Genomic DNA, 15,612 nt, shown 5'->3' on the forward strand with positions numbered 1-15,612 from the left:
TAACAGAGTATTTAGCAGAGAGTAGGCCTACAAAAATATTTGACAAATGAATGAATAAAAGAAACCATGCTTGCTTAAAAGTAGGCATATATCTTAGATGAAAGAAGATCAAATGTGCAGATTACATTTACTGAGCAGTTACTATGTGGTAGATGTGATATGTGTCTTGCTTACATTATTCTGATTTAATTCTCCCATCAAACTGATGGCATAGATAGTACTATCCACATTTTGCAGGATATAATATTGAGGCTTAGAATTAAGTGTCTGGCCTAATGTCACATAGCTAACATGTGATAGAGCTGTGATTTCTACTTAAATTGACTCCAAATTCTATGCTCTGTCTATTCTACCACACAGCCAAATATGCAATATTAACTGAGACACAGACTCTACATCTTGCCCAAGCAAATCTACATTTTGGGAAATATCTATAATAGCATTTATTATTGTTATGATTATATGGATTTTTCCTACAGCCTTTTCGTGCATGGTAGAATATAATGAATACATTATTTCTTCCCATGGCAACTTTATTCGGTCTTCACTCATTTATGCCACTATATTAAACACATCCCAGGCTATATATGCCCCTATCGTAGGTGCATTCCCAGTTCCATGGCCCTCCACTTCCCTGCTCAGCAGTCAGTTACTTGCAACAACTTTCCACTGCCGACACTGTCAGAAAACGGAATGCCACACAACAGCTAGAACCACAATAAGAAACTCAGAGGTAACTAACATATTAAATTCATCTTATTATTTGTTCCTGCCTTGCTCCCCATCGCCTGCTCCCCAGCTCCAGACAATTGCTAACTTCTAGGCTACCAAATAGTGTCCTTAATTTAATTACTACCTACTTGCACTATAATTTACTGGATGGTGACATGGGAGTAATTGATTTATCACCATCCAGTATGCCAATGAGATCTTAACTTATTGCTTACCTGTTCGCAACTCTGGCTATTGAAACTTCTTATTCTTGTAACACCTAATACATTGACTCTTTTTTTTTTTTCTCTCTCTCTCTCTTGAGATGGAGTCTCGCTCTGCTGCTCAGGCTGGAGTGCAGTAGTTTGATCCTGGCTCACTGTAGTCTCTGTATCCCAGGTTCAACTGATTCTCCTGCCTCAGCCTCCCAAGTAGCTGGGATTACAGGCATGTGCCACCATGCCCAACTAATTCTGTATTTTTAGTAGAGACGGGGTTTCGCCACGTTAGCCAGGCTGGTCTCAAACTCCTGACCTCAGGTGATCTGCCCACCTCGTCCTCCCAAAGAGCTGGGATTACAGGCATGAGCCATCGCACCCGGCCCTAATACATTGACTCTTAACACATTTTTGCTAGACTATTCACTGAATAGTATACTTGCAGCAATAATATCTTATTTAGAAAGGAGACTTCTTAGCCAACATCCTGCCCTCCCCCTCAAAAATTAAAACAAACAGCAATAAAACTCTGTCCCCAGATCTAATGAGAGATTAATAGACAATACACATCATATAAATCAACTAAACTGAATTAACTTGCCATCACCACTGCTTACACAATATGGCCCCATATTTTTAATGTAATATGTGCAAAGTGTCATGTGTGCAGGAAGCCATCCTCTATTTGTGCATGTGTGTGTGCATGTTCTATAGAGAGAGACAGAAAATAAATAATTGCATAGATAGGACTGTGTGTGTGGCGTTATGTTACTTATGTACCATTATTGATAGAACGTCCTATAATGATTTTTTTAAATGCCATTGATCTTCTTGATTTTTATCTTGATCTTTATCTAGAGGAAACCATGTATATATTTCACATTTGAAAATGCATACATTTCAAATAATTTTCCCTAGCATTTTCTGGAGAGAAAAACAAGTCATTAACTCAATTTAATTTAGCAGACTATGTTCATTTTATTTCCTAAGTCACTAATTGCTAAAGAGGGAATAGGTAACTATATATAAAAGACTATGTTGAAACTTCATTAGGCTTATGTAAATATCCAACAACTACAGACACTGGCTCAAATAGGTCATTGTCTGTACTTCAGTGAGAAGCAGATTGTTATGGCTGCCAAGAGTAACACTCAGCCACAAGCCTGTGGACAGGCTAAAGCTGAACAGCTGGGTAATGCAGGCCCACAATGTACTTCAAAATATATGGTGACCATTTATTGTCGAAACTTAAACAGAGAGGGCTATGTTCTTCCCACCATGGTCAGCCTCATTGCTTAATTTATATTTATAGCTGGTCTCTCTACCATCTGTGCACACGGCCTGTGCTGCATCTCTGAGGAATTGGAGTGGCATTCTTTGAAGACCTGATTAAATAGCCAGGAAAAAGCAATCCATCATGTGTAAGAGGGAAATGTAAGACAGTCACAACGGTGTCCTATCACACTTTCAGATTTTTATCTTCATTTTCTTTTACTTTCTTTTGAATCCAATGCCAAATACAATAAACAACGACCAAGAGTGTAGAAGCCACTGACAACACTCTACCATCTAGATGGAAAATAAATGAATTATCGAGATTTTCCTGGGCTCTAGTGAGGAGTTAAATGCCATTTCTGCTGAAGGGAGCCTTGACACTTTATGGTCACATAGACCTAAACAAATCAGGCCCAAGTGGAATGCAAGATACCATGAATTAAAGGCCTCCTGTAGAGTTCCTGTTATAAGTGAAATTGAACATCTATAACAGGTTGATTGAATAAGCTGAACTACTGGAAATTAGAAGGAAATAGCTTTCTATTTTTCTGCTGTAATCCATCTTCAAACACACACTGTCAGCTCTGTCTTCCCAACCCTGATTGTAACTTGGGTCCATCCTCTGGTCCTGGGGTGAGGTAAGTATTTAAAAAGCCTTATTGGCCGGGCGTGGCGGCTCATGCCTGTAATCCCAGCACTTTGGGAGGCCGAGGCAGGTGGACCGCCTGAGGTCAGGAGTTCGAGACTAGCCTGGCTAACCTGGTGAAATGCTGTCTCTATTGAAAAAAAAAAAAAATAGCTGGGCTTGATGGTGGGAACCTGTAATCCCAGCTACTCGGGAGGCTGAGAGAGGAGAATCACTTGAACCTGGGAGGCCAAGGTTGCAGTGAGCTGGTATTTTGCCATTGCACTCCAGCCTGGGCCACAGAGTGAGACTCTGCCTCAATAAATAAATAAATAAATAAATAAATAAATAAATAAATTTTTTAAAAAAGCTTTATCTTCAGGTATTCGAAAACAAAACAAACAGAACCCCCCACCCCACAACACACAAACACCTCAGTGAGATCTAAATCAAAACATTCACCTAATAGTTTAAAATTTCTTTCCACCTCTCCAAGCAGGCATAGATTGTAAATAGGGAAGGGGGCAGTAGGACTGCCTGTCATCTGTGTTTCAGTCTCTCAGTTCGCTTCTGCCTTCTATGTAGGGCTTCCTCAGGGTCAGAGAGGGGAGGATGATTTGGAATAAAGAGACAAAGACTGTTTTTCTCAGCTTGCCCTTTCAAAAGTCCACACTCATGGAAGGTTTCTGCATGCTTCTTTTTTTTGTGGAGCAGTTCTGTGAGTTCTTAAGAAAATTCCCACCTTAGAAATGCAGTCACTGGACCCCTGCTGGAGTTGGCAAAGCACTCTCTGGCTGACCTGCACCACCCTCCTAGCTCAGCTCCATCCAGGCAGCATCACCCTAGTGTCTTGGTTGGGACAGCCTCAGCAGACAGGACCTCTTGGGCAAAGTCCTTTCAAGAAACCTGCAGCCTTGCCTTCTTCAAGTAGAACTGACACCCTTGTTCTTCTCAAGGGTGGAAATAGAGCTCCTTCCCAATGTTGTCCTCTCCTTTCTCTTCCCTGCATTGTGGACAGCTCCAGGTGGTTTCCAGCCAGTGTGGAGGCTAAAGCAACTCCATCTTGGAAGCTAATCCACCATGTTTGTTGGCTTCTGATTAACCCCTCTTCTGGGAAGCCTATAAGATTTCCTGTTTATCTATTGTTCCTTGTGTAACAGCAGGTACTTACCATAAATCCTGCCATTAGGTCAGAAAACTTTGGTGTAACTGTACTTCCATCATCTCACACTTCCCTTCTAAGCCACCTCTCCCCTATGGTATATAAGCCCTGGGTCTGGGGGCTAGTGGCATGGGGATCCACCACGTTGTCTCAGCACTGCCAGAGACACAAATATGGCTCCTGTTCATAAGTCTTATTAAATATTTCTAAGAAACTGAATTTGTCAGCCTTTTTCTTTGGTCTCTCAGCTTCCTCAGACATTGGGGGCAGGTTTGTATAGACCATGAAACAGCAGAATAAAGTTGCCCATTTCCCATTTTTGCAATTAGCCCCCAGCAACATACACACACACTCTGTCTAAAAGGTTTTCTTGGAGTCTGTATAACTTGGCTTGTACAGGAGAGAAAATACCATGACAACCTCTCATCCTATGAATTCTAGCACTTCAAAGAATGCTCCCTCCCTGTGAGTAGTTGCAGGGATGCTCACTGGGCTTCTTTGGTCAGTGCCAAGTGCTAGGAGGATACATCTTACACCTCCTTTAGAAATATGAAATCACATATATCACACTGTCCTCAGCTTTGTGGCCTTAGCTGAAAAATCCAACTTATCTACAATTCTCTTGTTCTGTGACTTGTGTAGCAGCCAGTATCAGCTTAAAGGCGTCCATAATTTTGTTACTAACAATATGGTACAGTTTTTAAAGTGTGACTCACATTAGAGACCCTGATTTTAAAGGTTCCTTTTCTCCTACTCATCCATTACTAGTTCAGCAGAAAATAATATACTTAGTCACACAAATGAAGCTACACTGACATGTAAGCACATCAGATGGAGGGAAAAGAAGTCCATCAGAGAAACTCGTATCTCGAGCAAGAGTTAATTGCCCCCTTTTAATTCCTACATAGTTCCTTTGGCTTCTTTACTCATTTGGCATTGTTGCTCTATGGTTCTTTTATTTTTATTTCAATCAAGGGAAAAGGAGAAAGTCATCCTTGTGAGCATTGCTATGAATCTTCAGATAACTGGCTGGGGTGCATAAAATATAAAGACTTCATAGGTATATTTTAAATGATAAAAGCCAAAGAAAGACTATGTCTTATATGTTTTTCCTACTTTCTATTAAACTTACTTCAGGAAAAGATTAACACAAAAGTGAGCCATGTCAAAAGGAAGGAAATTGGTCCAAAAGAGTTGAAATATATGTAACATGACAGATAATTTTTATGGGAGATATTAATATTTGGAAGTATTTGGATGTGCATAAACAACTGTCTTGTCCCTGTTTTAACCTTCTTTAGTGTTAATCATTTCAGAGCAGCAGGATGGTTCTCTTGCTTTTATTTTTGTCTCTCCTCCCAAGAAATTGTGTTGTTTTAGAGCTATTACATAATGGGTCTAATATCAGTTTATTCTAGTTTTTGTTTTGTTTTGTTTTTGGAGACAGAGTCTTGCTCTGTTGCCCAGGTTGTAGTGCAGTAGTGTGATCATAGCTCACTACAGCTTCAACACCCTGGGCTCAAACGATTGTCCTCCTTCAGCCTCCCAAGTAGCTGGGCTACAGGTGGCTGCCACCATGCCCAGCTAGGTTTTATTTATTTATTTATTTTTAATTTTCAGTACAAAGTCTTGCCATGTTGTCCATATTGGTCTCAAATTCCTGGTCTCAGGCCATCCTCACCCCTTGGCATCCCAAAGAGCTGGAATTATAGGCATGAGCCACTGTGCCCAGAATTATTCTAGAATTCTATAATTCAGCACTATATTAAACTTCCAAAGGACTATAAAACAAAATGACACTTTTTATAATTATAATTAAAAAGTGTAATTTTTCAAGATCTACCTGATATGGTCTGAATCTGTGTCCCCACCGAAATCTCATGTCAAATTGTAATCCCCAGTGTTGGAGGTGGGGCCTGATGAGGGGGTAATTAGATCACAGGGGCAGATTTTCCTGCTGGTACTGTTCTCCTGATAGTGACTGAGTTCTCATGAGATCTGGTTGCTTAAAAGTATGTAGCACTTCCCCCCCACACACCTTTCTCCTGCACCAGCCACATAAGATGCGCTTGCTTCCCCTTCACCTTCTGCCTTGATCTAAAGTTTCCTGAGGCCTCCCCAGAAGCCCAGCAGATGGCCAGCATCATGCTTCCTATACAGCCTGCAGAACCATGAGCCAATTAAACCTCTTCTCTTTATAAATTACCCAGTATCAGATATTTCTCTACAGCAGTACGAGAACAGACTAATACACTAATTAAAAGAAGATAAGAGAAAGAGGGCCTTACTTTCAAGTGGTTATATCTATTTTTCTGCCAACTTCCATTGATTCAAGATTACATATAAGAAAATATGTATAGCCCTTATGTATATGTATTTATAGATGTGTGTATGTATATATTCACATATATAACTAAAATATACACATAACATATATGCAAGGTATATATTATATCTTTTATATTTAAATGGAATGCTGGGAAGAAAGGCAGACCATAAAAGAGGGAGAAGGTAATGATTTAGTGGTTATTGCCTTGAAAACCAGAGGCCCTATTATTCATGATGACTGTATCTCATTGGAGATTTTATATATATATAAAATATATATATATTTTATAAATATACATAAATATATACACATATACATATGCACATGATTTTCTACAAGGAATATGTCATCAATACACAAGTATACACCTTAATTAATTAAATAATTTCATATTGCCATATTGCCTTTGAGGGGTAGGGAAAACAATTTGGATTTTATAAACAGACTATGCATAATTTTCATTCCAGGTACCAAAGCAAAGTTCCCATCGTCTTACCAGGCTTAGGAACAATGAGCTGTGCACTGGTCTGGGCATTTCCAGCCTCATTTTCAGCCACACATTGATAAAAGCCTTCGTCTGACTTCACCACCCCAAGTATCCGTAAGTTGCTTCCTCCCTAGGGAAAAGAAAAAGCAGGTGAAATATTTTAGAAAGCAAAAAACTCAAGGTGACAAAATGAACTTAGATGAGACCAAAGTTTAATAAAACACCACAGAAGAAACAAGAGGAGAGGCCCTGAGGTGTCTCAGCTTTGCAGACATGCCCTATGCCACCTGGGTAACGTCACACATTCCCAATTTTCTTTTCTGAATTCACAGGCATCAGTTTAACCAAGAGCTACATTAAAAAAATATGCTGACAAAAATACGCATCATCCTCAATACCTAAATGAGCAGCCAACAGACAAGTCTTTTTTAGGTATAGAAGAAACAAAGATTAGCATGAAAAGAAATCTCACTCTTTTATTTGTTATTGAAGGAAGTTCAGGTTTAGTAGCAGCTGAGGAAAAAAAAGAAGGCTATAAATAGAGAACAAATCAAAGTTGGATATTTTCTGGAAGTGTTTGCCCAGAAAAATGTCTAAAAATTCTTTAAAAATTGTAATGGCTTTGACATATACCCTTTTGGGGTTTGGAGAGGGGAATATGGTGGATATTTTATACCCATGTGGTTCTTGTTGTATGGCTGAAATGTTTCTCCTTTATAGATTAAATACAGCGACATTAACTCCTTTTATTTAGAAATTGAGCCATCATATTTTTCAAGGATGGATGATAAAATGATCCAGAGATAGCATTTAATTATACTAACTCAGTTTATCTTCAATATTAGTGTAAGAATTAGTTAAGTAAGTGAAATGTGTTAAATTAGCTCCCCTGAAGTCATTAAGAGATAAATATTACCTCATGGGGAATTCTTAATTGTTTTTAGTGTCTTGTAGTCAATTCCTAGCTGATGTAAAATTCTTTGATAAAGCTGGCTAACTTCTAATTAAGAATTTTCATATAACTTACTATGTGTGCTCAGTGTTATGTGTGTGACAGACAATGGCTTTCAAATTTCTGGAGCTGTTGAGGAAATATTTTTAAGCACAATGTAATGCAAATAGAGCAATACCTTACATTTTCTTTCACCTATAAAAGAAGAATTTAAATAGGTTGACTGTAATGAGTCATGCTGGGAGAAAGATTATATTCAAAATGTAGAAAAAAATAAATGTTGCCTTTTACAATGTGTTCTTAAGGGCACTGAAAAATGTCCTTTAAGTGTAAGTAGCATATCTCTTAGGCATATACAACACTTTTTAAGGTGCCCATTGGCAGATCATTTTTAATTCAGCGGTAGTGGAAATAGCATCGCCTTTAAAGGAAATAATGGATCACTCTGGTATTTAAAAGTTAAAATTTTATCTTTCTTACTCTATTTCTAACCAATTAAACAAATGCAACTAAAAGTAAAAAATAATAAGTGGTGATAAAAGTGATAAAATGTCCTTTATGGATTTATTCCTTAAGAACCTTTATAATAGGCCAACATGCATGCACACAGATACTATGAAAGTTTCTGAAAGTCGACTGATTGTGGAAGAGGCACTTTGCAATAAAGTCCATTGCAATATGATGGGGAAAGCTTGTGTCTGGACTCATAGGATGACTATGCTCTAATCTCATTCTGCCCGGGAGATCTGGCTTAGATTACAGCTCTTTGAAAGTGTCATGTCTGCATCTCAAACATAAGTAGACCTAAAACCCTCTTCTTTAGCTGCAAGTTCTTTTATTTTTTATATTTAATTAATTAACTAATTAATTAATTAATTTTTTTGAGACGGAGTCTCACTCTGTCACCCAGGCTGGAGTGCAGTGGCAAGATCTCGGCTCACTGCAAGCTCTGCCTCCTGGGTTCACGCCATTCTCCTGCCTCAGCCTCCCAAGTAGGTGGGACTACAGGCGCCTGCCACCACGCCCGGCTAATTTTTTTTGTATTTTTAGTAGAGACAGGGTTTCACCGTGTTAGCCAGGATGGTCTCGATCTCCTGACCTCATCATCCGCTCGCCTCAGCCTCCCAAAGTGCTGGGAAGCTGCAATTTCTTTCCTATTTCAAAAGAACTTTTTATCATTCTCATATATTCATATACCTAGTCAGAACCTCCAGTGCTAACCTATACCTATAAGTGAGTTTTCATAGAGTGTTTGAAAATGAGACAAGCATTCAGCCAGTAACAGCAAAATCTACAATAATGGAAGTTATTGAGCACTCACTGTGTACCAGGGCAACAACTCAGTGAATACAGTACCACTATCCATATTATCTCCCACAATAGGGATAGAAAATGAACTCAACCTTATAGGAAACTATAAAAGTTATTCCTCTTAGCTTCAATTCATTCCAGTATTCAAAATTACAAAGCGATGTGTACTGTGGTTCTTCACGGCCTCTCTATCACTGCAGCCACCAATGCCACCAGCACCCACTGTCCTTATCACCACATCACCACTGCCCTTCTCAACTGTTCATGTAGGATAAGCTGGTCCTATGAGGCAGGGTAGGAAGACAAAAGCTGTCTGTCTTACCAAGTGAAGACTTCCATAATCATAAGTAACATATCTTATAAAACTGTATTAAAATGGGTAAAAGTCAAAAAAGTAAGGGATTCTTGGCTTAAATCTAGAACTAGATTCTAAACTCTCTTTGATAAACCAGCAGTGAAACTGTGAAGCTACTCGGAAATTCTTAGGCTCTCTGTATTTCGTTTATTTTTGTTTGTTTGTATGTTTTAAAGTCTTGTCTGTAAAACCAGGGGGCTGAACTCTTTGATCACTCTTTTTCAGTTCAAAAATTCTTATGTCTAGAAAATAATTTGCTTTATTTGAATAATTTTCTTACATCACAAAATATCTCCAACAGGAACCATTTTTTTTTCAGGAAATAAAAACAAGTGAAAAAAAATAGAAAACAATGAATGGGATTAAAAAACAAATATGAAACAAAATAATTACCACTATCTGAAAATAATCACTAGGAATGACCACATCTCCATTCTTCATCCAATTCACAGTGGGCACAGGCTTTCCAGAGACTGTACATTCAAACTCAATATCCATGCTTTCATAGGCATAGAGGTTGGAAGGATGATTTAAAAACCATGGCGGAACTGCAAAGACAGAAAAAAAAAAGTGAGTGGGTGGGGATGTGAACTTGCATGCTGCTGAGGTCTTCGCTGAGTTTAAAACACTGCTCTGGGATAGAAAATATTTGTAATTCAAATAATTCCCTAAGCCCTTAGCTTATTATACAGGAACTGTTATAAAACAAGTCTTTTGTTCCCCCAAATGCCACAAGGAAAGAAAAGAGGAAACACTATTTGAGAAAAAAAAAAATACATAATAAACATTCTGAACACCCATGTGTTATGTATCCAATTGACTTACATGCTGAAAAGTACATAAGTCTTTGGAAACTATTCTGATGAAGTAAAGAAAGGGAAGTTGGTAGAACTGAGACAACCCAGAGTATAAGATGAGAAAGCTGAGTTGTCCTGTAATTCTAGTTTCATTAGGATTGAGTTAATGTGATGGACTCATTTTCTGTTGAAACTGGCTATAGTAATAGGGAACTACACAAAGCCTATATCACCTTTACTGTGGCCACATTCTCATTGTCTTAGCAATTACCTATTGTAGTGTATTAACTATACTGTATTATTCTTTTCTCAGCATGGTATGTGGTATACTAATTTAATTCCATTTCTTAATTATCATAACACTAGTTACTCTATGATGGAAATTTGCAATTGAATGAAAATTACAAATATAACACATCTTTACTAATTAATCGCTAAATCTTAGTCCCTCAAAACCTTGCCTAGGAGAAAGAAATTTTGAAAAGTAATGTTTGTTCTCTTCCATGGGGAAACTTAGAGCGACCTCAGATTTAAATATTCATATTGACTGAGAAGCCAGATTAAATTCACAGTGAAGTAGCACCCATGATCTTGTTTCACATAGAAAATGGATACGTATTTTTAGTAGCCATTATCAAAGGTAGACTCATATACAAACGTGTATGAGTTCTAATCTCATGTCATTTTTGTCATGCTCAATGAGTGATGAGTGATAATTTTTTGCTTAAGTAGCTGTTGTATTTTGCTCTTTCTAACAGCCATCAGCAAACTTTCTCCTGACACCAAAGTTAATGTTCAATCTTTGATGGTCATTGCCTTCCAGAAAAATAGAAGAGCTGGTGAAAACTCCCAGGATTTAAGTCCTGATTTTTCCTACTAAATGATCTCTCTCTCCTTATTTCCCTGATTAGTAACTAAATAATATTTGGACCTCTAGCACTAAACAACTTGGCTAAAATTATTTATTAATTATTGATGATATTTTTAGTATAAGGCTTTTTTGAATCCTTAGCCAAATTCACTGACAATAAACCAAAAGATATCAGAAATAATACTTGAATACCTCTGAGCAGATATATTAGTTGAATATATGGAACAGTTCATTCTGCTATCTGTTTTTCCAAAGACTTTGGTCAAGGGTTCATTTACTACCCAATGCCCAACAGTTAGTGAGAGCTGACAATGCACAATTTATTAGCCTAAGCCCTTTATACTGATTATTCTCATTCCCACTACCTGAAGCAGGTTCTATTAGTTCCATTTTACTAAAGGAGAGATTGAAGTACAAGGTGTTTAAATAAGTTTCCCAAAATTATACATCTTGTAAATTGTGAAGGCAGACAGTCTGATTCCCTGCTTATGTACTAAACTGATTGGCTATAATTGTCTCTTTTGCCACTTGAAAATTCTGGTAGAAGGATAATGCAATAGTATTTCTAAAGTATCAGAGATAATTGTGATAAGCAATTAGAGTCATTAAATAAAAACACGTTTCTAACCCTCCTCCCCCTTTAAGTTCTTCTTTCCTGGTGCCATAAAATCTACCTGTATCTATCCATCCTTAGTGTTTCTGAAATCATTATGCCTACATTAGAGTTTTTCAAAATTTGGGTCACATCCATTAGAATTTGAAATTAATTGACTGGGTTGAAACTAAAATTTAAATATATACATTTATGTATATGTATACACAGAGAGAGAGAGAGAGAGTAGGATAGAAAGGATTAGGACTATAGAGGGAGAATAGAAAGGGAGAGAAGAGAACACCAAATTTATATTGAAGAAAAAAAAGAGAAGTTTCAAGAGCCCAAATAATGGAGCCAGATTGGGCTGGGTTTAAATCTCAAGTCCTTCTCTAACTACAAGTGCCTGTTACTATCCTCATCTATAACTTGAAGAATTCACAATAATGACAGTTAATGTTTGTAAATAACAATGCATAATTGCATGATAAATAAATAAATGCAAAAATATATTAGAGTACATCACTGGTAGCAAACATAATTATTGCATATAAGTATATATAAATACATAAATATATATGGTATGTTTGTTTATGTGTGTGTGTGTGTGTGTGTGTAGCCTCTTGCTTTTTTTTTCAATTTTGTTATTTCCTGATTCTCCAATTAGAGTAGTTTTCTATAATCTCAATGTCAAAAATAGTGTGCTTTACATAATAGAATTTCTCAAAGAACAAATGATTGAGTTTAAGTGATTGCTGTTTTCTAATACTTTCATGCAGATCCACTGTTTCTCCAACTTGGGTTTGTAGGACTCATTTTCCTGTTTATTTTCTCTCAATGGAACTAAACAAAGCAAAGTTGATCACATAGTGAATCCCTAAAACCTTCTCTTATATTAATAAAATAGAGTGATTTCTGATAAACCAAGGGGAAAATAATCTGATTTAACCGTATAATTATAGTTGTAATACTGTTAAGTGCCACAGGGATGCCTCAACAATTATTTCCTGATTACAAATGTGTATATGAGTTCTAATCTGCATTTTGTAATTTTCTGATATTTCTTAGGTTTCCAGCATTACACTGGACCCCTTGTCTTCTCTGGCTATCTTGATATCTTTATTTCTATTCAGATTCTCTAAAATTTCACAGTATATCAGACAGCACTCAAGGGAAAAAATAACTTTTCTCACTTAAATGGGGAGTTGAAGTATCAAATAGCAATATTGTGAATCAGAAATGAGTCTAAGTCACTGATGGACATTTGGGTTGATTCCAGGTCTTTGCTATTGTGAATAGTGCTGCAATAAACATGCGTGTACATGTGTCTTTATAGCAGAATGATTTTTAATACTTTGGGTATATACCCAGTAATGGGATGGCTGGGTCATATGGTACATCTAGTTCTAGATCCTTGAGGAATCGCCATACTGTTTTCCATAATGGTTGAACTAGTTTACAATCCCACCAACAGTGTAAAAGTGTTCCTATTTCTCCACATCCTCTCCAGCACCTGTTGTTTCCTGACTTTTTAATGATCGCCATTCTAACTGGTGTGAGATGGTATCTCATTGTGGTTTTGATTTGCATTTCTCTGATGGCCAGTGATGATGAGCATTTTTTCATGTGTCTGTTGGCTGTATGAATGTCTTCTTTTGAGAAATGTCTGTTCATATCCTTTGCCCACTTTTTGATGGGGTTGTTTTTTTCTTGTAAATTTGTTTTGAGTTCTTTGTAGGTTCTGGATATTAGCCCTTTGTCTGATGAGTAGATTGCAAAAATTTTCTCCCATTCTGTAGGTTGCCTGTTCACTCTGATGGTAGTTTCTTTTGCTGTGCAGAAGCTCTTTAGTTTAATTAGATCCCATTTGTCAATTTTGTTTTGTTGCCATTGCTTTTGGTGTTTTAGACATGAAGTCCTTGCCCATGCCTATGTCCTGAATGGTATTACCTAGGTATTCTTCTAGGGTTTTTATGGTATTAGGTCTAACATTTAAGTCTCTAATCCATCTTGAATTAATTTTCGTATAAGGAGTAAGGAAAGGATCCAGTTTCAGCTTTCTACTTATGGCTAGCCAATTTTACCAGCACCATTTATTAAATAGGGAATCCTTTCCCCATTTCTTGTTTTTCTCAGGTTTATCGAAGATCAGATGGCTGTAGATGTGTGGTATTATTTCTGAGATCTCTGTTCTGTTCCATTGGTCTATATCTCTGTTTTAGTACCAGTACCATGCTGTTTTGGTTACTGTAGCCTTGTAGTATAGTTTGAAGTCAGGTAGCGTGATGCCTCCAGCTTTGTTCTTTTGACTTAGGATTGTCTTGGAGATGTGGGCTCTTTTTTGGTTCCATATGAACTTGAAAGCAGTTTTTTCCAATTCTGTGAAGAAACTCATTGGTAGCTTGATTGGGGATGGCATTGAATCTATAAATTACCTTGGGCAGTATGGCCATTTTCACGATATTGATTCTTCCTATCCATGAGCATGAAATGTTCTTCCATTTGTTTATGTCCTCTTTTATTTCACTGAGCAGTGGTTTGTAGTTCTCCTTGAAGAGGTCCTTTACATCCCTTGTAAGTTGGATTCCTAGGTATTTTATTCTCTTTGAAGCAATTGTGAATGGAAGTTCATTCCTGATTTGGCTCTCTGTTTGTCTGTTACTGGTGTATAAGAATGCTTGTGATTTTTGCACATTAATTTTGTATCCTGAGACTTTGCTGAAGTTGCTTATCAGCTTAAGGAGATTTTGGGCTGAGACAATGGAGTTTTCTAAATATACAGTCATGTCATCTGCAAAGAGGGACAATTTGACTTCTTCTTTTCCTAACTGAATACCCTTGATTTCCTTCTCTTGCCTGATTGCCCTAGCCAGAACTTCATCACTATGTTGAATAGGAGTGGTGAGAGAGGGCATCCCTGTCTTGTGCCAGTTTTCAAAGGGAATTTCTCTAGTTTTTGCCCATTCAGTATGATATTGGCTGTGGGTTTGTCATAAATAGCTCTTATTATTTTGAGATACGTTCCATCAATACCGAATTTATTGAGAGCTTTTAGCATGAAGGGCTGTTGAATTATGTCAGAGGCCTTTTCTGCATCTATTGAGATAATCATGTGGTTTTCGTTGGTTCTGTTTATATGCTGGATTACGTTTATTGATTTGCATATGTTGAACCAGTCTTTCATCCCAGGGATGAAGCCAAATTGATCTTGGTGGATAAGCTTTTTGATGTGCTGCTGGATCCGGTTTGCCAGTATTTTATTGAGGATTTTTGCATCGATGTTCATCAGGGATATTGGTCTAAAATTCTCTTTTTTTGTTGTGTCTCTGCCAGGCTTTGGTATCAGGATGATGTTGGCCTCATAAAATGAGTTAGGGAGGATTCCCTCTTTTTCTATTGATTGGAATAGTTTCAGAAGGAATGGAGCCAGCTCCTCCTTGTACCTCTGGTAGAATTCAGCTGTGAATCCATCTGGTCCTGGACTTTTTTTGGTTGATAGACTATTAATTATTGCCTCAATTTCAGAGCCTGCTATTGGTCTATTCAGGGATTCAGCTTCTTCCTGGTTTAGTCTTGTAAATGGACTAAATGCTCCAATTAAAAGACACAGACTGGCAAACTGGATAAAGAGTCAAGACCCATCAGTCTGCTGTATTCAGGAGACCCATCTCACATGCAGAGACACACATAGGCTCAAAGTAAAGGGATGGAGGAAGATCTACCAAGCAAATGGAGAACAAAAAAAAGCGGGGGTTGCAATACTAGTCTCTGATAAAACAGACTTTAAATCATCAAAGATCAAAAGAAACAAAGAAGGCCATTACATAATGGTAAAGGGATCAATTCAACAGGAAGAGCTAACTATCCTAAATATATATGCACCCAATACAGGAGCACCCAGATTCATAAAGCAAGTCCTTAGAGACT

The 15,612-nt window shown here is 37.4% G+C and overlaps 1 protein-coding gene across 8 annotated transcripts in view; it reads right to left on the reverse strand.

Annotated features, from left to right (window-relative positions):
• DCC (DCC netrin 1 receptor) overlaps positions 1 to 15,612 on the reverse strand; it is a 1,206,733-nt gene that overhangs the window by 463,939 nt on the left and 727,182 nt on the right. For all 8 annotated transcript variants that reach the window (XM_005586668.5, XM_074022755.1, XM_074022754.1 and 5 more), the window contains exons 6-7: positions 9,819 to 9,973; positions 6,817 to 6,937 (exon numbers count right to left, since the gene is read on the reverse strand). In XM_005586668.5, coding sequence (XP_005586725.3) covers positions 6,817 to 6,937; positions 9,819 to 9,973 — 276 coding nt within the window. The remainder of the gene's footprint in view (positions 1 to 6,816; positions 6,938 to 9,818; positions 9,974 to 15,612) is intronic.

The sequence above is a fragment of the Macaca fascicularis genome, chromosome 18, assembly GCF_037993035.2.
Source record: "Macaca fascicularis isolate 582-1 chromosome 18, T2T-MFA8v1.1".
In the NCBI taxonomy this organism is placed as follows: Eukaryota; Metazoa; Chordata; class Mammalia; order Primates; family Cercopithecidae; genus Macaca; species Macaca fascicularis.